Source organism: Salvelinus fontinalis, chromosome 42, assembly GCF_029448725.1.
Source record: "Salvelinus fontinalis isolate EN_2023a chromosome 42, ASM2944872v1, whole genome shotgun sequence".
NCBI classification, from domain to species: domain Eukaryota; kingdom Metazoa; phylum Chordata; class Actinopteri; order Salmoniformes; family Salmonidae; genus Salvelinus; species Salvelinus fontinalis.
This window is the reverse complement of record NC_074706.1, coordinates 11464596-11486966: the sequence shown is the minus strand read 5'-3', so window position 1 is coordinate 11486966 and position 22371 is coordinate 11464596. Positions and strand designations below refer to the sequence as shown.

Genomic DNA, 22371 nt, shown 5'->3' with positions numbered 1-22371 from the left:
TGTCTCCAGTGAATAGATCTGGAGTCGGTGGTGCCACATCTACTGTGACTGCTCCTTCCAGAGTGAGATCTGACTGCACCAGAGCGCTCGCTGCTCAATCCAAAATGTCTATGGTTGGATTACCACGGGGCAATCCAAATCCTTCTCGTTCTATGCTGTGCAGTTTCTCCGTTGTGGAGTCTTTCCACCTAAGGAATGGATAGTACAGCACTGTAATAACACAAATGTTTTTGGATGATTCCAATTGTATTTATTTAAAAAAAAAAAAAAAAAAAAAAAAAAAAATAAACATTTTGCCAGGGAGTCAGGCTGAGACCAGTCTCTTTAGCAGATGAGCCCTGCATACACATCAATCAACAATGACACAATACATATACGCATCCATTACACTATTAAAAAAGCGCAAACAAAACATGAAAAGCAAAACACAATCATATGAAATGCATCTATTTAAAAAGCCTTCTAACATCCATCTGAATTGCCCTAAAGGCACCAACTCCACCAGCTTTAAGGAGTTTTGCATATCTGTCATGAGCATTATGTTCTCATGTTCATTAACCAATTAAACTACATCAGGATTTGTAGGATACTGATAAATGAAATCACAGGCCAGTCTACAATAGTCATGAATGTTTATTTATGAGAGCTCTGCTTATCATTTCCTGTACATTGGTCTATATACCGCACATTTTGTCAAATGTCCCTCTCAGAAACAATGACAATATACACTGCTCAAAAAAATAAAGGGAACACTTAAACAACACAATGTAACTCCAAGTCAATCACACTTCTGTGAAATCAAACTGTCCACTTAGGAAGCAACACTGATTGACAATAAATTTCACATGCTTTTGTGCAAATGGAATAGACAAAAGGTGGAAATTATAGGCAATTAGCAAGACACCCCCAATAAAGGAGTGATTCTGCAGGTGGTGACCACAGACCTGAATCCAATTGAGCACACCTGGGACATAATGTATCGGTCCATCCACCAACGCCACGTTGCACCACAGACTGTCCAGGAGTTGGCGGATGCTTTAGTCCAGGTCTGGGAGGAGATCCCTCAGGAGACCATCCGCCACCTCATCAGGAGCATGCCCAGGCGTTGTAGGGAGGTCATACAGGCACGTGGAGGCCACACACACTACTGAGCCTCATTTTGACTTGTTTTAAGGACATTACATCAAAGTTGGATCAGTCTGTAGTGTGGTTTTCCACTTTCAATTTTGAGTGTGACTCCAAATTCAGACCTCCATGGGTTGATAAATTTGATTTCCATTGATCATTTGTGTGATTTTGTTGTCTGCACATTCAACTATGTAAATAAAAAAGTATTTAATAAGAATATTTCAATCATTCAGATCTAGGATGTAATTTTTTGAGCCGTGTAGTTCACAAGTCTTCTCCTTCTCGTACATTGTCTGCCACCTGTTATACAATCTACTACAAGCCCAAGGTCTCTCCCCTCCCTGGGTGGGGACAGAATGTCCTGTAAGGAACACAGTAGTAGAGCTTGTCTGTCGATAGCGCCTCATCATTTGTTTCACACTTGCACCCTGCTTACATCCTAAAACTACACTCTTTAGATTTATGATTCTAATGAATTTCATACAGTGACAGGTAGAATTCTGTTAGTTGTAGTTCTGTTAAATGTATACATCATTTAGTCATTATTCATAAAAATCATAACATCATTCCAAATGAGGTGCAAAAACTAAAAGTGGATTTTCCTGACTCTGTGGAGATTGAAGGGATCGCCAGGGTTAGCCATCCCGGAGTCTAGTAACATATGTCTAAAGGTTAACAGTGAGGTGTGGTGGAAGTTTATGCAAGAGGGCTTTATAGACGAGTGCAATGTACTGTGATAAACTGCGTCAATACAGTGGCAGCTGCATTCATAGACGGTAGTCAATAACCAGAATGAATGTTGATGTACTCATTGGTTTTCTGCTATTAAACAAGAGGCAGGACCTGCTCCTATAAATGTTTAAATTCCTTAACTAAATCTTTAACATACTTTTAGAACAATAGCTTTTCATCAATCCAGTTGCGCAGATATTTATAAGCGGGGACACGGTCAATGTGGGCTCCATCCAAAGTACATATGCGTAAATCATAACTTGTGATTTTCAAAAATAACAGTTTTACCTTCAATTAATTTTGGTTCAACAAAGTATTTCTGCAGAGCAATAATGTTGACGCCTACAGCATGGTGCTGGCAACACCTGGGTTGTGGGTTTGATTCCCGCATGGTCCACACAGAAGGATGGCACTTCTGTAAGCGGCTGTCAAATCTTGTTTGTCCTGTTTTTAAACAGAGGGTGGTAGTCCAGAGTCTCGTAGCCAAGCCATCCACTGCCTAGTCCACAAGCTGCCTGAGATGAACTGCCTGGTCCTGGGGCTGCTGATGAAACACCTGGCTACGTGAGTTAGCAGCCTTACTCTCGTCCTTGGTCTCATACTCTTTTTTTTGTACTCTATCTCCACTGTCCTTGATCGATTCCCTCCCCCCATCTTTCTCTCTCCGGTCTCTTCTGTGTGTCTATCTCTCCCCATCAATCTTTCCTTTCTCACATCTTCTGTTCCAACTAAGTGCAGGCAGAGAACTCCCTCCCCACCCTGTCTTAAAACAGCCCAGCACCCTCCACAATAGTAGTCAGAAGTTTTGAACTGCTTCACCAGTTCTCTATGCCTTTAATGAAATGGACTGCTCCCTCCATTTCCCACCCGCTCCTCTGGGTTTACCCCTCTCTCCAAACTGGACCGTTAGCTGTTACACAACTTGCCCTTTCAGAGATAGGATCTGAGATGTCAAAATAATCTTTGCTAACATTACAAGGTTTTACCTCAGCAACTCGCTTTATATTTTTTACGACAAACTAAATAGTAGCGAATTGAAGATGAGTACATGATCCTCGTTCCCTGAGGCAAAGTCTGGAGGATCTTATTTCTTAGAGAACCTGCCCCAGGGTTCTCAGAGTAGAAGTAAAAAGGCATTTAAGTGCAGCAATTGAATTTGGATTATCCGGCATGAAATTCTTCCGACTGGAGTTTTATTTTAGACATTTTAAATTGGCTGCGTGTGTGGGGGGTGTGTTTTGACTATGTGTGTGAGCTTGTCCTGCAGGGAGAGAGCCAAAGCCGAAATTTCACACCGCTGTCTGAAATGGTTTGAGATGTGATAAAGGAAGGTTGTCACTAGGTGACATATTTAGGTCTGCAAAGGCTCCCTTTCATGCATTTCAACCATCACTCTGAATGACAATTTGTCATTTTATACATTTTAAGGAAAATATCTTAACTGGTCTAATATGACATTGATTTTAATTTGTCTTAAATGTATGTTCTTATTATCCAAAATTGTAACTTAGAATCATTAAAACAACGGTTGATTCACTTGATTCGTCGTAACTCAAAATTATAGATTGATTCAGAGATTTCTCTATTTAAAAACAACAAATACAGCAACACCTCACAATGCTTCTCCCACGTGACCTACTTGTTGTGTGTGTGTACTGACGTATATGGAACTGAGATGTATGTTAATTGTCTTATCTAATGTCTTTTTCGTTGTGTGCAGGAACCCAGTAAGACTAGCTTTGGCAATTGGCTAATGGGAATCCAAAAAAATCTACTCTGCAGTTTTTGGCAACTCTTCAGTCATTCTAAAGTCAAGCAAGAATTCCTCCCCTAGAAAAAACAACCCAATTTAGCGTCGACTTACTGTGACTCGGCTGAAAGGCAACTGGAAAAAGTTCTGTTTGTAGTGAGGAAAAGTTTAGGAGAGGTCGTCAATGTTCAAGAACAATCTATGGAGTGGTGATGAACTGGGTAATGTCAGTCAGAACTCTAGCTAACACCTATGAGGCCAAGCCAGAGATGCTGTTCTAGACACCTCTGACTGACATAACAAGGTGGTAGCAACACCTTCCTTCCTTGGCAAACTGTCAGACAGATGTTAGTAAGCTAACAGACATGGAGGAATCAGATCTTCAAAGCGAATTAGAATTTTCTAGCTGAATTCCTTATAGTATACAGGCCTTCTAAATTGTATGTATCCCCCGATGTAAAACATTTTAAACTTCAGGGAAAAGCACTCAATCAATTGTCTATGAATTCATGAATTGTAATCCTCCCTGGTCTCCCCATGCAGTGTGGCGGCCCACAGTAAGTTGAACCTGATGACGGTGGCCAACCTGGGTGTGGTGTTTGGTCCCACCCTGATGAGACCCCAGGAGGATACTGTGGCTGCCATCATGGACCTCAAGTTCCAGAACATTGTGGTGGAGATCCTCATCGAGCAACACGATAAGGTAACCGCTGGATTCTTCTCTTGAACGAAACAGACGTCCGAATGCACTCCTGAGCAGTGGTGTAATGTACTTACAACAAACTACTTAAGTACTTTTACTTATCTGTACTTTACTATTTATATTTGACACCTTTTACTTCACTACATTCCTTAAGAAAATAATCTACTTTTTTACTCCATACATTTCCCTGACACACAAAAGTACTCGTTACATTTTGAAAGCTTAGCAGGACAGAAATGGTCTAATTCACGCACTTATCAAGAACATCTTTAGGTCATCCATACTGCCTCTGCCAGATCAGACTCACCAAACACATGTTTCATTTGTAAATTCTGTTGGAGTGTGCTCCTGCATATCCATAATTTGAAAAAAGAATTTAAAAGAAAATGATGCTGTCTGATTTGCTTAATATAAGGAATTTGAATACTTAAGTTACTTTTGATACTTAAATATATTTTAACAATTACATTTACTTTTGATACTTAAGTATGTTTAATACCAAAATACTTTTACATAAGTATTTTACAGGGTGACTGTTACTTGATTTTAAAAAATAATAATAATTTAAGGTTCGTTACTTTTACTCAAGTATGACAATTGGGTACTTTTTCCACCACTGCTCCTGAGCTTGTCCCCCTGACCACAGTAACATCTATAGACCCATCCTCTAAAATTGTTCCTCAAAGCTGCAACCAGAGGAAAGCTTGTCTAAAACCCACCGCTAAATGCACTGCCGAGACTTTTCTCCAGTGCTGGCAATGGGATTTTGAGGACATTGCTCTGAGTGACATTTTAGGCAATATATAAGCATTTTCTCATTTGCGATATTCTTCCCATTTTATGAGTACAGTAAAACTTATTGGAATCCCTGTTTGTCTTGGGCTTGGGCTCTAAGACAAATTAAACTGTAAAGCAGCTTATTGATAAGAAGCATTATAGTTTTTATCTATGTGTTTTACATAATGTAGAGATGATCACTTTGAGCTGACTACAGTACCTGGCTGACATCATTCCATCTGCCCAGCGGTTGACTTACAAAGCAGGGATTCTCACTTTGCTCCTTTTTGTGCTTAAAAACAATATCCAGTATGTCATGGTACTCTTGATAAGGTCCTTTGCCTAACCTACAGGGTTTAAGTCCCATTTTGGGCCATGCTACGACAGAACTGTAATCTGCTTTTAATGTAAATAGTCATCTGCCTACATCTGTAGAGGGGCTCAATTCCCAGAGACAAAACAGAACGGTTTAAGATCCGTGTGGCTAAGTATTCTGGCTAGCTATAAGATGCCAAGAGTACCCCTGAACTCTGAAACATGAATTGCCCATGGATTGCTCGTCAATTTCGAGCTCTATTTCTAATAGTCCAAATAATAGAAAGTGCTTAACCTTTAACCACCAAGCAATCCAAGTTTTGGTGAGGAGACACTTCCATATAGATACTGTTCCAGAACTTCACCATGCACGCCACAAGGTGATGGAAGACTTGGTGTCAGAGCCAGAATGTAATACCATTGGAAGCTTTAAGAAAAGTAAAGTGCTGAGCTGCGAGACGAGAGGTGAGGGAGTTTTGCAGCCAGACAGACATTAGCTTTCCTCTCAGGCCCAGCGCCTCCCTCCCCTCCCCTTCTCTATCCCTCCCCTCTCTCTTTCTCGCCAGACTGTTGATACCCCCAGATGCTAGCAGACAGTGTTTTACATTCACATCCATCTGCAGAGATGGGAGGGGGAGAGATTGCTGAAACTCTGCTGCTCTCAACCATATCAGATTTCTCTCACTGTATCGTACTTTTTTCTCCCAACTTTCTTTTACTTACTTTTTCTCTCGCTCTCTCCCCTCCCTCCCTCCTCTGTGATCCTCTCTGCCTAATTTCTTTCAACTCCACATCTGAAGTTAGCGGATGTGTTTACATGCAGACTATGCAAACAAGCTGTACAGTGAGCCGCCTCCAGTCCAGACCTACTGCCCGTCAGTGGGTCAGCAGCTCCTAGCCACCTCTGGCTCCTGTTCATTAGGTACTAACAGAGCTAAAACAGAGTTTGTCCAATGAAAACAGTCATATTTGTTTTCTATTGCCAAATGTGGGTGCCCTAATAAACATGCTGCTTTCAGCAGATTCCATATACTGGATTTGTTGGTCTTAGTGTTTCGGGTCTTAGTTTATATTAACCCTGATGTAAGTTGCAAAGGAAGATCCAATGTGTTTTCCTAGTGCGCAATAAGTGAGCAAAGAGCATCTCAACTGTCCCTTGAGATACCCATGCTGCTGGGCTAAAGTGCTTTGCTATCTGACTTGCGTCAAATATGTGAGCTCTTCAAAACACACATTTTACTAAGGTCAAATGAGGACATGCCTCTGCTCAATATGCTCCATCTTTGCTTTGAGGGAGTAGTTAACCAAAATGTGTTAATGCGCACACAGTATCCCCGCCACTTACACACACACACACGCTTACTCTTCTTGTTTCAGATCTTTGGAGATGTCCCAGGTGCGTCTTCCCCAGGGCTCTCCGCCCCCACCAGGCAGTCCAAGAAACTGTCTGTTCGACAGAATCGACCCCTTGCCGTCTATAACCCAAAGACAGTGGACCTGCAGACAGGTAAGAGACAGAGCCCTAACGTTACATCCTTAGCCAGGCTTGCTGAAAGGTTGAGTTGGAATGAGGGACCCCTACTCTCATGACAAGTATTTGACTCAACGATCCCAGTGAAGGTTCCTGTACTATATAAAGCAGTCACGAAGCTAGTGTTGCGCCTTAGTAAACCTGCACAATAGCTTTATAGATCATCACTAATATAAAGGGGACAGCTGTACCACTACTGTACCAGTCCTCTCCTCCCATACTGCTCTACCAGGAGAGCCTGGTGAGTTGACCTGCTGCCCTACTGTAAACCCCAGATCCCCAGCCCCCATCAGATCCTCCTCCTGGAACACGACCTAAAGGAGGCCTAATCTGTTTATCAGACTGACTCCTCCCTTCATATTGCTCCAGGCTTTTACCATTGGGGTGTTTTTAATATCTGGGATGAAATATATATATATATATATAATCCTCTCTTTAACCATATTGTGTTCTGAGTCTGTGGATGATGTATTTAAAGTGTTGTCTAACTACCTGGCGGAGAACGTTTAATTCTTAAATGTATGTGTGGGCAAATATACCCACTAGATATGGACGACTACGTTGAAGGCTGCGTCCGCACCTAGATTTTGTATCCATGGAAAACTGATAAGCCAAGGGCTTTTTTTCTATTGGGCTGATAATGTTAAAGGATAAAGGACAACAGAACTGATAGACAAATCTATGGATGCCATAATTGTTACATATGCAACTCGTGTGTAATGTTGAAATTAGTTAAACATTTGACGGTCTACAATGGACAGTGAGGAAGATATGCTTCTCATCCATTTTCACCCGTCTTTGTGTGGCTTCAGCCCCTTGAAAGGGAAGTGTGTTAACACACTTGCAATGGGGCAACTGTCCAACGGGTATTGGATTTCTGAGGACACTGCAGTTTGGAGTGCCAGGAATATCATATTTTCCTGGATCAAATCATTCACAAAAGTTTTGTTTTATACCTTACACTATTTTCTCTCTGATTAAAATCTTACATTTTCCCAAAACTCAGGTGAAGCGAAACAAATACTTCAACAATATGTTGACATGTTATTAAGAGATGACTGCCAGGGTTTGGTAGAAAATCCTGTCTCATTTGCAAGACAATGAACCAGGTACTTTGATATTTTTCATGTGCCAGTTCAAACCTGTGTTTAGCTTTTAGCATTAGCCAGGGTTGTATTTGTTAGTCATCAAATGGAAGACTACTTGAACTTGTCCAATACGAAACGCTTGTTTGCGCTTTCTGTATTAAAGGTTTTGCTACAGAAGCTAGGTTTCCATCCAATTGGCGACATTATCATGCGAATATTGTCAAATCTGTGTAAAACAATTTGCACATTTTCCCACCTGATGTTTCTATCAAACTGACTCATTGTGCAGATTATTATGGATAAAAACAAGGTTGATTTTCTTTGTCAAACAGCATTGATCATGTCAGCAGAATATTATTTTATTGGAAAGAGCATCAATCTCATCACCGTGCACTTTCACCACCCTGTGAAGTTCATCGTAGCTTATTTCATCTGTAGCCTGAAACTGCATGCTTTCCCATGCCAACGTATCATCGTCTGACTCCAAGTTTACTGTGATAGGATAGTTATATCAATATTTGCGCATAAAGGCATTTCCACCTCCCATTCTTGCATAATTAATTTTACCGACACAAAAAGATATCACCGTGTCGAATGAACAAATTGTCTGCCAGCATTTATACAATAGTACCAGCATTTCCTTTTTCCATCAACCCGGTTGTGACTTTGTTTTTTTATGTGTAAGGTAATTAATCCACATAATGGCACAGGCATTGTGTACAAAGCAGATGTTACATTTTACAAGACGTCTCTGGTTTTGATAATTTGCTTCTATTTGGGCTATGTTTTCTAGTAAAAGTAATGAAGTAAATCTGAATAACTCATTTGGATCGTGTAAACATGGAAAATGTTTTTTTTTTTTTTTTACTGCAATATCCCCTTGATGCTTCTTCTTAACTCTATACAGCTGACGGTAGTGAACGTTTTTAATAATGGTTGAAGAAAACGGGTTTAACTGATTCCAGAGGCTCTTAAGCCCAGACAGTCATCCATCTTGTGCTCAGTGCAACCAACAAAGCAACAGTTGCTTTTCTCCGAAAGCTAAACGGCTTCTTGTAGTTGTGTGGACTGTTTCGATATAATCGAGGCTAGATGTCATATAATCATGATATATGGCTTTTTCATATGATCAATGTCATCTGATCTATAAGACCTAATGTATACGGGCCAAAAAGCTACAGTCTTTTATGAACGTCCCTTTTATGATCATGATTGTCTTCGACAGAATCTGCAAACACTTTCTTCCACAGTGCAGCACAGCACTGTCAGCCATTAGCTTTTAGTGGAGTCCAGGGGGACTCTGCCTGAACATCACTCAAAATCCAGAATGGCCACCCTGTTGCTTTGATCGGTGTGGTGGGAAAGGAAACGACACTTCCAAATTTAAACAAGCAACTTCCTTTAACTTTTCATTGCTGCTTAGGATCGTCTGTCCCTCTGTTTTAAAAACAGGAACTAAGAGTTGTACTGGACAGTGAACTTGGCCTTGAACCTCCTAGCGTCCCTTAGTCATGGTGATCTCCTGGTCGTCCACTGACCCATTTATTCAGCTGCTGTCCTGGACATTCAGCTGCTGTAGTGGCACAGGGTCATCCACAGAGCCGCGTTTAGCCATGCTCCCCTAAATAAATGACAAAGACCTTCTCGTCCAACAGTTTGCTCTCAATGACTAACAGCCGTACTTCTCCTCTCAGTGTCACCTGATGTCGGTTCCAACTCGGATGAGGCGTCGCTAGGCAGCAACGAGTCGATGTCGTCCCAGTCGACTGCCTCGGGGACGCCTCCGGAGAAGGCCAACCATGCTCCCCTTCTCGCCAGCCTCAGCACAGGAGACAGCCCAGGGTAAGTGGGTCTACATGGAGAAATGCCTGCGGTTAACCTCAGCATCATTCTTTTCAGATATTCTGGCAACTTCAGTTGCAAGTAATGTATCCTGATTGGCAGTGTCACTATAGGATCAGCCATTACATCTCTCCATGGCTAAAGAGAAGCCTACTATTTTACCCTAACCTCTTTACAATGCTGTATCTAATACAGGTTATAGTCATGAAATAGTCATTAACTTAATCACTCTAGCTAAACTTCTTCTGAATACCTAACTTTCCCCCGAGTCACCCCCCCCTCCCCCACTACCATCCACATTAAGATCTGTAGCCGTCTGGCTTCACCCTCTCAAACTCAGACAGTCTGGAAGAGCTGACGTGTTGCAGTGGGATTTAATGTTTTCTCTATTCACACCACTTAGTCACTGACGGGGACATTTTGGTGTTGCTGGCTCCATTCATACAGCAAACCTTCATATCTTTTTAATTGAAACTCTATCTCTGTCTCGAAACTCTTTGAACTGAATATATCGTTAGTGTCATAACCTGCCCAAGAAAATATGCGTTTTATTAGTTTTTTATTATGTGGCACAAAGTAAATTGATGCCTTCCTCCTGTCTACCCGTTCCCAGCCTCCACGTACATATGAATATCTTTCAATTTCCTTGCTTTCTCTCTCCTCGCGCTCCTCCCCCTCGCTCTCCTCGTGCTCGCTCGCTCCTCCCCCGCTCGCTCTCTTCCCCCTCTCCCCCCTCTATCCAACCCTTCTCTGAAGTCCTTGGTTTCTTTTAGTTGTCTCCAGCCCACAGCTTGCCTTGAATGCTGATGCGAGAGCTAATAATAATATTGGGTTAGACTGCAGATGTTGGGCTGCTCTTTGTCTCTGCACTTTCACATGTCTGCAGATTCACCTTGTGAAAAAGGTTGTTTCTCTGACTCCCTATACCCCTTGCCCACTTTCCCTCCCTTCCTCTCAGATGCTCAGAGTGCAATGAGTTCTTCTCAAGACACACGAGCTGTAAAACAACAAAATTAGCACATACTCAACTGAGGAGAAATTATTTCTCTTTGGTTATCAACGTGTCTCTCTCGCTCTCTCTCTCTGTGTGCTCGTCTGTGTCGCACCTCTAGCCTTGGCTCCTAATCGCCATGGTAGACAGACGGAGCTACAGTGGGTTACATAACCAAGACTAGTTTTTTCCATGTTTTCCCACTTCGAGGCTTTGCCTCTCCTCCATTGGAATGGAAGGAGTGACCGGGAGGGGGTCGTGAATACCGCCATTATTTGTTTGGGAGACAGGTGGCAGAGCGGCAGCCGTGTAAATTGTGTTGACTTTGGGAGATATTCTAGTTCACTCTTATAGCTCAGCTCGGACCTTTTATGAAGACTGCCGTGTGAGAGCATGGCAGGGAGCACCTTCCTGGCAGAGGTCACGGCACTGTCACTCTCCACCAAAAAAGGAGTGGGAGGTGGAATGATTGTGTACAGTAGGTAGCCTGTTTTCAGATCAATTTATGCTGCCTTGGCAATTCCTGTTTAGCTTGACAGTGACATTGACCATAGGAGTTGCCAAAACAGCACAAACAGATCTGGGACCAGGCTAGAATAACTCTACCAGCCTCAACACTGGAACGTGAAATCACTGCTGAAATTACTGCTCAATATCTGGAATTGTACATCTGTTAAGCTTTAACCTGGAAAAAATGATATTATACACAAGTTCAACTACAACTCTCTACATCAGACACTATTTTCTGTAGATAGATTTATAATCTCTGCCAACATCAGTATCTCACCCCCCCCCACCCCCAATTCACTATCTGGATATCCCCGTGGCAGTCATTTCCAGACCTGGAGAGTGAGACTAATTCTGCCTCTTCTCCTCGTCATCTCCCCCATCCCTCTGTCTTGGCAGACAGCTGTGGATCATGGAACAGGGTTTCCTGCCCACCCAGATTGAAGGCAGAGTTGTTTGTTGGTGCTTACCAGCTCAAATCAAATGTATTTGTCACATGCGCGTGTTTAGCAGATGTTATTGTGGGTGTAGTGAAATGCTTGTGTTTCTAGCGCCGACAGTGCAGTAATCTCAGTTTCACAACATGTACCCAAAATACACATATATCTAAGTAAGGAATGGATTAAGAATATATACATATGTCAGAGCGGCAGCATTGTACTAAAAGTTTAATGGAACACAGTGTGTGTGTGTGTATATATATATGAGATGGGTGATGCAATATTTACACACAATTATACTATTCTAAGGTATCTTAGTCACTTTAGAGTACAGTTTATACATATGAGACCCTGCCCACCACTCCTCCAGTAATCAGTGATGTGAAAGTCTCTCTTAGCTCAGAAAGAGGAGCAGTAGATAGTCCCCCATTGGCAGACCCTACCAGGCCTGGAGGCTGTGGGGTTGAATTCCTTTCCTGCCATATGGTAATGCGAACCAGCAGTGCACCTCTTTTGTACAGTGACTGCCCCCATATCCACATGATTATTAAACTAGTGGGAACTGAACTGGTGACCGGAGGGCTGCTAGTGTCTGATCCCAGGTATCATCTCCTGTCCGGCTGCTGTGCCCTTGGGCAAAGGCTCTTAACGCCAAAGCTGCTCTCAATCCAAAGGCACTGCGCTGGCTTACCCTGTGCTTCTCAACGTGCGTGTTTATTTGTGAGAGGTTTAGATGGGCAGTTGGATGCATTTCAGTTTCACAAAATGGACACAACCTAGTTATTCTATTATACTATAGGTTTAGTTTAAGTATGTTTCCACTGAAAATCTAACTTCAGACATACACCGTACAAAACATTAGGAACACATTCCTAATATTGAGTTGGGACATGAACTCTACAAGGTGTCTACAGCATTCCACAGGGATGCTGGCCCATGTTTACTCCAATTCTTTCCACAGTTGTATCAAGTTGGCTGGATGTCCTTTGGGTGGTGGGTTATTATTGATACACACAGGAAACTGTTGAGCATGAAAAACCCAGTAGCATTGCAGTTCTTGACACACTCAAACTGGTGCGCCAGGCACCTACTACCATACCCTGTTCGGGTCCCCCTCGGGATGGGTGAGTTAACATATGCTAATTGCATTAGCCTGAGGTTGTAAGTAACAACATTTATTCCCAGGACGTAGACATATCTGATATGGGCAGAAAGCTGCACTGTTCAATTTACAGTAGCTATTAGTGAAATAATACCATGCTATTGTTGAGGATGGTGCACAATTATGAACTTAAAGTTATTAATAAACCAATTAGGCACATTTGGGCAGTCTTGGTACAACATTTTTAAGATAAATACAATGGTTCATTGGATCAGTCTACAACTTTGCACATACAAAGCTGCCATCTTGTGGCCAAAACCAAACCAATTTGTATTGGCTGGAATAATACATTATGGCCTTTCTCTTGCATTTCAAAGATGATGGTACAAAAGACTCATGTTTTTTATTTGTATTATCTTTTACCAGATCGAATGGGTTCTTCTCCTACATACATTTCCACAACCTTAAGTGTTTCCTTTCAAATGGTATCAAGAATATTCATATCCTTGCTTCAGGTCCTTAGCTACAGGCAGTTAGATTTGGGGATGTCATTTTTAGGCGAAAATGTAATAAAGTGGTCCGATCCATTAAGGGGTTAAATCTTATCTTGCCCATTCACCCTCTGAATGGCATACACATTCCATGTCTCAGTTGTCTCAAGGCTTAAAAATCTTTCTTTAACCCGTCTCCTCTCCTTCATCTACACTGATTTTATTTTATTGTAGATTTAACAAGTGACATCAATATGGAATCATAGACTGACCAGGTGAATCCAGTTGGAAGCTGTCATGGAAAGAGCAGGTATTCCTAATGTACTGGAAGTTCAGTATATGTAATCATATTTCAATAGGAAACTCATTTTGTAAATGATTACAAACAACCGATGTGTAATTTTAGGCTCTGATATTTTGGTTAACAAGACACCAAAACATTTATTTTTCTGTGTCTGGCTTAGTTGTAATTTGTTTTTGGATAAATCCATTTTCCACTCCGTTCATTTGACAGGTTTCTAGGGCAACCATGTTGAATTCGTTAAATACTTTCCCAACCATTTATCCTGTAATCATTTCAGTATCTATTTACTTGACAGGTCTTTTCCAGATCTTCATAATTGCCATTTCATTAATAGCCTTCCCTTGAGTAGTAAAGTCAACTTTTGACTGATTATTTCGATTTGAGTGTGATTTGAATCTGTTTAGTTTTTGCGTGTCTGGTGAGAAGAGTGAGTGTACCCTCGTGTACACACTAACATGCATTTGTGTGAGTTTGCCTGTTTTAGTACCCATATACTATGTGTGGACACACCCACCTACACACATCCACTCTGCCCCCTTTCCCCCTCCATCCCCCTACCTTAGCAGTGAAGAGTGCATCTCAGCACTTACCCTCAGGTGGGTAAAGTGACAGTGCTCCTGTTCTGCTGTTGGCCCAGGCAGAGCGCCAGGCAGACAGTGTGCTGTGTGGACAGAGACTAAGGTTAATGAGTGGATTTGCTGCACTGCAGCGCTCCCCCCCCCCCCCCCCCCCCCCCATGCTGATGTGGAGCAGCTGAGACACCAGTGGCCCCTCTCCCCACACACACACTGTCTGCAGAGCTATAAATCACCCACACCATCCGGCATCCACTGCACAGACTGAACCTGATGGAGGGAGAGGTTGGAGGGGGGACGGATAGATGGAGGAGAGAGGCCATGTCTACACTTGAGTTAATGCAGTTTTCGTGTTCTGATCGTGGAATTCCGAACACGTCATGCATCTACACCTACATTTTAAATGTGTCTACCGTGTCCAGATTCCCTTTTCCCGCTATATTAAAATGCCTGTATGCATTCTACAAACCTTGGAATACTAGCCAGCTAACCTCTGTAGCAAGCAAAGCTAAATGGATTGCGAACGGGTTAGACTAACCCTAGCCAAACAATTTTTTTTTTCTTTCGAAATGTAAGCTAGCTGGCTAGCATTTGAGTCCAGCAAACACGTTCCTCACACGCTAGGAGGGTATTTCCGCCGACTTTATAATGAAATGTTGACTCTGTCCCAAAACACACGTTTTCTGGAGACTTGTGGGAGGAGTGCTGATGACGTGATTGCGTCCAGACTGAGGAGAAATCCACACACAATGCAGCCCTGACCACCTCCTGAAGTGGTCAGACAGATCTGAACACAATCACACCACAATTAGACTTTTGTGCATCGAGACCCGTCTATTCAATGCGGTCTTCGTATTCTGATAGCAGAAGTCATGGCCAGAGAGCGGTAGGGACAATGTATCCTCATTCCCATCCCACCTGTAACCCCTGCCCCCCAGGCCCTCCCAAGCTGCTCCCTGTAATTGTATTTTAGTGTCTCTATGGGAGCAGCTGCTAGAAGCAATTTACTCATTACGCTGTATTAGCATGGGCCCCGGGCAGGCAGGGAAGGAGGGAGGCTTGACGCTGGCTGTCCCCCTCAGCCCCACTGTGCCCTGGCTGGCCCTGCTCGTCTCTGGAGGTTAAAGTAGACGCAGAGAGCATAAAAGAGTGCAGAGACGCACTCTCTGCCCCCTCCGTCCCCCTACTTAAGCAGTAAAGAGCGTATGGCACAATACGACATCTTTACTAGTAATGGTTAATAGGATTGGTATAACTGTTTTAGGGTGAATGGTCATGTCTATAGTGTGTCTCTCCTCCTTATATCCATTTAGTGAACAGATGTTGTAATGGGCTGTGACCTCCCAGGTAGTTTAGAGGTCAGTTGAATTAGTGGGGAAGTGGAGGCTTTACTGTTAAGGGAATTGTTTTCCCCTCCAGTTACACTGTTCAGGCTAAAGGACCTCTAGTAATGGCTCTCTAGAACATTCTCTAAGTTGGTGATAGTGGGGGGTTTTTTTCCTCTTTTTTTTAGTGTCTGTCCTGAGAACAGTGGAAGTTGTTCCTAGTGGAAAAAGATAATTTATTGCTCCAAAGAATGGGTCAATCGCATGTACTTTGTTCTTTTATACCATTGGACTAATCATACGTAAAATAAGTGGTTAAAATGTGGACAATGATTTTCAAAAATATTCAAACAGTTCATCATAAAGTGAGGACAGCTGTGAACTATCCCAGATTTGAATAATTATGCACCTGCTCTCAATGTTTTATTCATAGGTTGTGCCGCTCATCTCTGTGTTCCTCTCTCTGTGTGTATGTTTTCCTGTCTAAATCTGCTCTTCCCAGCATTCTGCAATCAGCATGTTAAAGGCTGTTGAATTGTCCTGAGATGGTGTGGTAGTCAGACAGGGGGGGGGTCAAGGGCATTATCAAAGAAGCAGCCAGTGTTAATTCAGCCCCAATATGAGATGTTTTCTTTAGATCTGATGAATTGTCAATTGTTTTTGTGATGACCCTTGATTCTGTTTCCTGCTGTTCTTCACAAAGGGCCAAAATGTCTCTGCTTTTGTTTTGCTCTTTCCTTTTTGAAACAGCACTGATTTTGTCCTTTTTAAAATTATCTCACATGAATAAACTTGTGTAGAATTTTATAAATATGCCCTTCACTACAGAATTGTTTTTACAAAAACGGTACAAACAAAGGTAATTAGAACAAAACCTGAGTTTCTGTAAGCCTTGCCAAGGCTGTGTGGAATATTAATTGGCTGCGTGCGAAAGTAGCTAGCTGTTAAGTGTGGTGCTCTTCCCAGCCTCTACTCTGCCACACACTGTCCCCTGCTGAAATCCCCTCTGGCTTTACCCCCACAGCTCAAGGGCACTAGCCATCAAAACCTCACACTCTACCTCACTCCTGACAATTGCTAATGATTTCAGTGTAAATTATAGCAGTCATTTTGAGATGACTGTGTACTTTAAAAAAAATAAAAATATGTTGGTGACTACAGGGAATTAAGCATGTTTAACTTCAACTTGAAATATGCGTTTGAGAAGGGAATTAACTTTTCAACTTAACGATGGCGGTCACCTAGACCTTCTCACTGCAGTAAAATAGATGGGAGGACTTTAACCATTCAGTTAAACATGACGCAACAATCTGAGTGCATAGGCTTCACACAGGCCAGGGAAAAGACTAAGACCCACTACTGGGTGGATACAGTGGTCACTGACATTGTGTTGGCAGTCCACCGTCTGGTGTCATTGGGATGCTACTGTAGGTATCTGGTTGTAGATGTTTGTTTGACCCTCTGTTTGACTGCAGGGCCAGCATCTCTGTAGCAGCCTCATGGCTCAACTCTGGAGCCCTGACCAAAGCCAGTTCTGATTGGGACAAGACAGTGGACGGGTAAGCGCGCGCACAGGTATTTGAATGGACTCTGTAGACATGTAGCCCATAATTGGTATCCATAGCTGGGCTACCTACCAGACAAAAAGATTAATTCAAGCTTTCAAATTATGCTGAGGAAATTGTACATGGGCAATCCATTATGTTATTTAATATATACAAAAGGCCTGCTCCTCCAGATGCAGTCCTGTAAGAATACCCTCTATTCAAAAGAACAAATCCCAAAGTGCAGGTGAAGATTGTTGCGGTGACAACTCGGCATCCGCAAAAGATTTTCAGTTTGAATAGATGTTATGTTTTGGTCTCCAGCACTCTCCAACATTGTTGTTGTAGCAGAGTGTAGGTATAAGAAATATTTATCAGGGTATGAGGTATTGAAGGCTGAGTTTTCTACATAGTTCTCAACTGGCAGCAGGCATTACTATTTGCAAAGGGGGCAAAACAACAACAAAAACCTTGCAGAATAAACACGTTGTTTTGTCAATGCCAGAAAAGCATCTTCTCTAACCTTTGCAGGGCTATGCATGCATATAGTTTCGTAGACAACCCTTTTACCTCGCATTCACTTTAAGAATGTAGCCTCAGTGTCTGTCTAACCACTACGGGTAGAATTTTTCATAAAACCGTGCCAGGAGAGGAACTCAGGAATTCCATTCGGCTGTTCTGTTTGTGTAGAAACCTGCTTTAGAATTGCCCCGCTCTTTATCTCAGTAGAACCATAGTGGTTGTCTATCGCTGTGGCCTGACGCATGTCTGCAGTCTGAGATGCATCCACACGGACCCTGCGTCTCAGAGGGGGACGGTGGTGTGTGGACTCGCTCGCCAGGTTCAGATAGTGGCCAGACAACAGTCCTCTTGGTTCGCGCCAGCACCTGAGATACCCGTAGTCCTTTTGCTCATTTTCTCCCTGCTGTTTCAGTACTGATCACCTAGCCCAGATTGGACCGTGAAGTAATCCTCTGATCTCCCTCTCTCCCAAAGCCCCGCCAGCTCACTGATTGTCTTCATTTTTCAGTGTCACCGGTGGAGGCGGCAAGAGAGCCATAGCGGTGTACCCGTGCGAGGCCGAGCACGAATCTGAGTTGTCCTTCCAGGTCGGAGCAATATTCAGCGCTGGTAAGTGTTATCGCTCCGACAACGGTCGCTCACTCCGAAATCTCAAAGAACTGTGAGGGAACCGGTAACAGGACAGCCCAATCTGATCTTGAATCAGACTGAGTGAGGGAGAGAGGAGGGGTAGAGATTGACTCTCCAGTCCATCTGAAAGGGGACTTGACAGAACTCTAGTCAGTCAAGGGAAATGGACTTGACCCAAGTCTTTACAACAAGAGGATATGTAATTATGTCCTTGATAAGATACAATGTGTCCGTGGCTGGGTATTACCAGCCAATTATCATTGAGGGCTTACTCAAGTATGCATATGGGCTGGGGTTCCTGAAGATGCAAGACACTTGCCTAGCTACCCATCCATATGCCTCTTGCCAAACTGATGTTTCTTCTCCACGATGAGTCTGGATTTGCCCTATGATTTCTAGAATGCGAACACATTCTGACCGTTCTGATTGGTCCCAGTAACCAATGGGTTGAGCCAGAGCCAGATGACTTTATCAATTTTGATTTGTTAGAGATTGAATCGCTGATTTAGTTTGTTTTGTACAACTCCCCTCAATGACTTCTAGGATGTCAGATTCAGACTGAATGTATATAGCAAATTAATAGAGCAGAGAAATTCAATTCAGGGTGAGTGGTCAGGCAAGGGAGACACTACTAATAAAATACTATCTGGTATGGGGTTGTTTTCCAATTGAGTTTATCTGAGGTGTTTGTAATTCAGACGGAAAATATAAAATGTACGCCCTCGTGCCAAATGTTTTTGAAAAATATGATTCACTGTCTCGTATTGAGAATACAACAATCTCAAAGGCACACAGTCAGTTGGCAGTACATGGGTCGACAAATGAAAGAACCCTTGTCAAAAGAAGTGTTACAGTATGAGGGAAAATATGGCCAATCTCTTGACTAGAGACCTATATTGACTTGCGAATACCTAACCAAACATGGTCGAAACCTATCTTATCAATAATAGTTTTAATCATGGCACAGCTTGATTTAATATCATCTTGTTTTTTCCATCTCATAAGAAATCGTATCACATGAAATAATATACACCACAAGCAAGGGAGCCAAATATCACGTAGTATAAACATTTTAGAGAGATGGGTTAGAAAATACTAAAGTTATCAATCAACATCTCAGCCCATTTCACTTTAGTCAAATATACAGAGTTTGGGTAGGAATCCATTGGTGCTGTATTTTGCTGCCAATTTACCGCCGACTATCATCTCGTATTCAGTCTGAAGATGGTCCGGCACTATGGGAAGACCAACCTAAACGTTTTCAAACATTTTGCAATACAGAACTAAAATGAAGAATTCTGATTGGAGAAGTCCATCCCTGTATGTCTGTTTTTAATCCATTTAGTGCCTAATTAACATGTCCCTGTTCTCTGAAAAGCTTCTCTGTGCCAAATATGTTTTATAAAGCCTACAATGATACCCTCTTGAGTCATTCTCCCAGCAAATTGGGTACATTGCCATGTCATCCTCATTTTGTCCGTTCAGGTACAGGGACATTGCCATCACTTTCTGTATTTCCAGAGCACAAAGTATATTTATTTCCACCACAATTTCATTGTTTGCAGAGATGATGGTTGTGTTTATATACTCTATCTATGCCAACTATAAAATGTCAACTATAAAGCTCTGAGCAAAACTTTCTCTCACTGACACAGCCATCTGTTTTCTAACACTGATGAAATGCAGTGTGTTTACTCCTATCTCACCCTGTCCCCTGGTACCTTCTGTTCCCATCTGCAGTGGCACCTTCCAGGGAACCTGGCTGGCTGGAAGGAGAGCTGGAGGGGAAGAAAGGCCTCATCCCTGAAAACTATGTGGAGATGCTGTAGTCCAGAACCTTAGACCTTAGCCTGTACACTCTCAGTGGAAGACTAGCCTTGTCCCAGAGCTGTTTGTGCGGTATACTTTTATATGGTCATAGTCATTACCAAACATACCAAACCGTGGAAGTTTGCTATACAGCAAAACATTGTTGGGAAGACCGCACAAACAGATCTTGGATCAGGCTTGTGGAAGAGGGGTCTCGTCATCCCTGACAATCTACGTCTAGATGCTGTATGCCAAACCCAAGGGTCGCCTGGCCTGCCACCATCTATCGCTGTATCTCGCCCAACTGTCACCTTATACATGGTATCCATGAAGTCGATGTTGACACACTCCCATTCTCAAATTCATACTTTTTCCTTATGCCTTCAACTCTCACGTTCCCTGCCCGGCGACTACTATGCGTTCATCAACTTTAATGCAGAATAATAATAAATACCCCCCAGCAATGATGTACAATCATTATCTTGGATATAGGAAAGAAAGTAACATCTTAAGGTGCCTTACAACACCAAGACATAGTTGACATGTATTTACTGAACGGGTATGTTTGGAAAATGCTAAAGAGTTGTGTTCCGTGAAGAATGTCTGGAATACTCTTCAAGAGGTGCTTTGGTATATTATGATTTATTTAATTGGCACATTGCTAGGATTTAATTTTTTTTACCACAATTAGCTTTTATCTTTTTTTAAAAGTATGGTATCCACTGTTGTGACTGATTGTACAATTACATGCCATAGAGGCAGTCGTATTAGAATGGTTCTCCTTCGATCAAACCATAGAAATATAATTACTAGAACGGTTCTTGTATGTCTAGGGTACAGACACTTCCTCTGCATACTTGTTGACCTAGACATTCAATGATGTCCGAACTTAGACTAGTTATCGGGTCGTTTCCACTTCAAAAAGCACAAGGAGGAGTTCGACACCCACCATCTCAGATTGTGCTGAAATCGTTTCTGTAGTTACAAACACATTAGCGTTCCTGAAATATTTTGTTGAAATATATAATTTGATTTAAGATAATTGATTGCACCCAAATTGGCCATTTAAAAATAATAGGATTTAAATCATCTTCCTTAAATATAGTAACATCATTTGACCATAATTCTTCCTACCAATGAGTAAGACATGAGGAATCCAATAGCCACCCACATACCGCTCACACTCCTCCCCAATTGCACCCCAACAACCAGTATCAGTTCTGTCTAGCAAGTAGTATGGAGCTGCGGCCTTGGAGTATTGCAACTTCATCCTATGTAATGTGTTTCCTGTGAATCTGGTGCCCCCCCCCCCCCCCCCCCCATTCAGAGATATTAAACATTTGAAGTCGCTGGCATTACCATAAATTAGTTTGAGTACCAGGTTTTGCCTACTATATGCCGCTCTTCCTGCTACTGCCACACCCTTTTATCCATGTTGCTGGTCTCTTGTGTTTATTAATTAACATGTATGGCAATTTTGTGACCCAATTTACTTTTGCAACTTTGGGTAGAAAAACCAATAGCTTTTGCTCAAGATGAAACTAAATTGTGGCCATCCTCATTCAAACCAGTCCTCCATGAAAGCAATTCAGGTTGTTCTCTTAGGCTTAATCTGTGTCCAGGAAACAGCCCCTCTGTGTGGTTTATTCCCTTTAAAAAAGGTCTGGATTAGTTTGACCATTCCTGGTGAATAAACATACCATTAGGCTACAGCAGTTCTAATGGTTTCAATGTTATGCTCTTCAATGGGAAAATACTTAAAGTATTTTGCAAAGGTGTTGGGTTAAATGGTACAAGTTGCTAATCACACAACATATATGTTTTCAAACAATTGTATTAAGAAACCACTGCCATGTAATAGTTTATAATTTTGTTTGGGTTTTTGTCACATTTTAGTCACTAACCCATTTCTTCAAAGTTTTGGGCTTGTAGGAAAAGTTTTCATGAGAATTGCACCATAGGTGTTGCCCACTCAGAGCTGTCATTTGTTGGGTTTAATCATTAGGCTGCTAAGACAAAGAAACGGAATTGCTTTTATGGACTGTCTTGACTTGTGAGGATGACCACACTTTGTTTTCATCATGAGCAAAAGCTATTGATTTTCTACCCAAAGTTGCAAAGAAAATGTTGTGATTCGTTTAATAAACATGAGACCAGCAACATTTACAAAGGGGTGTGTCAGTAGTAGGAACAGCAACATCAAGTTGACAAAACCTGGTACTTTCAGACTAATATTTGGTAAATAATACAAGTGATTTCAAATGG

General features: G+C 42.1%; 1 protein-coding gene across 2 annotated transcripts in view; it reads left to right on the top strand.

Annotated features, from left to right (window-relative positions):
* Positions 1-21421, top strand: part of LOC129841045 (rho GTPase-activating protein 10-like) — a 59361-nt gene extending 37940 nt beyond the window's left edge. Inside the window, exons 17-23 of one of the 2 annotated variants that reach the window (XM_055909157.1) lie at positions 2319-2424; positions 4154-4313; positions 6783-6912; positions 9719-9866; positions 17077-17160; positions 18176-18276; positions 20038-21421. In XM_055909157.1, coding sequence (XP_055765132.1) covers positions 2319-2424; positions 4154-4313; positions 6783-6912; positions 9719-9866; positions 17077-17160; positions 18176-18276; positions 20038-20126 — 818 coding nt within the window. In that variant the 3' untranslated portion in view covers positions 20127-21421. The remainder of the gene's footprint in view (positions 1-2318; positions 2425-4153; positions 4314-6782; positions 6913-9718; positions 9867-17076; positions 17161-18175; positions 18277-20037) is intronic. The other variant, XM_055909159.1, reaches the window with a different exon arrangement.
* The last annotated feature ends 950 nt before the right edge of the window (positions 21422-22371 follow it).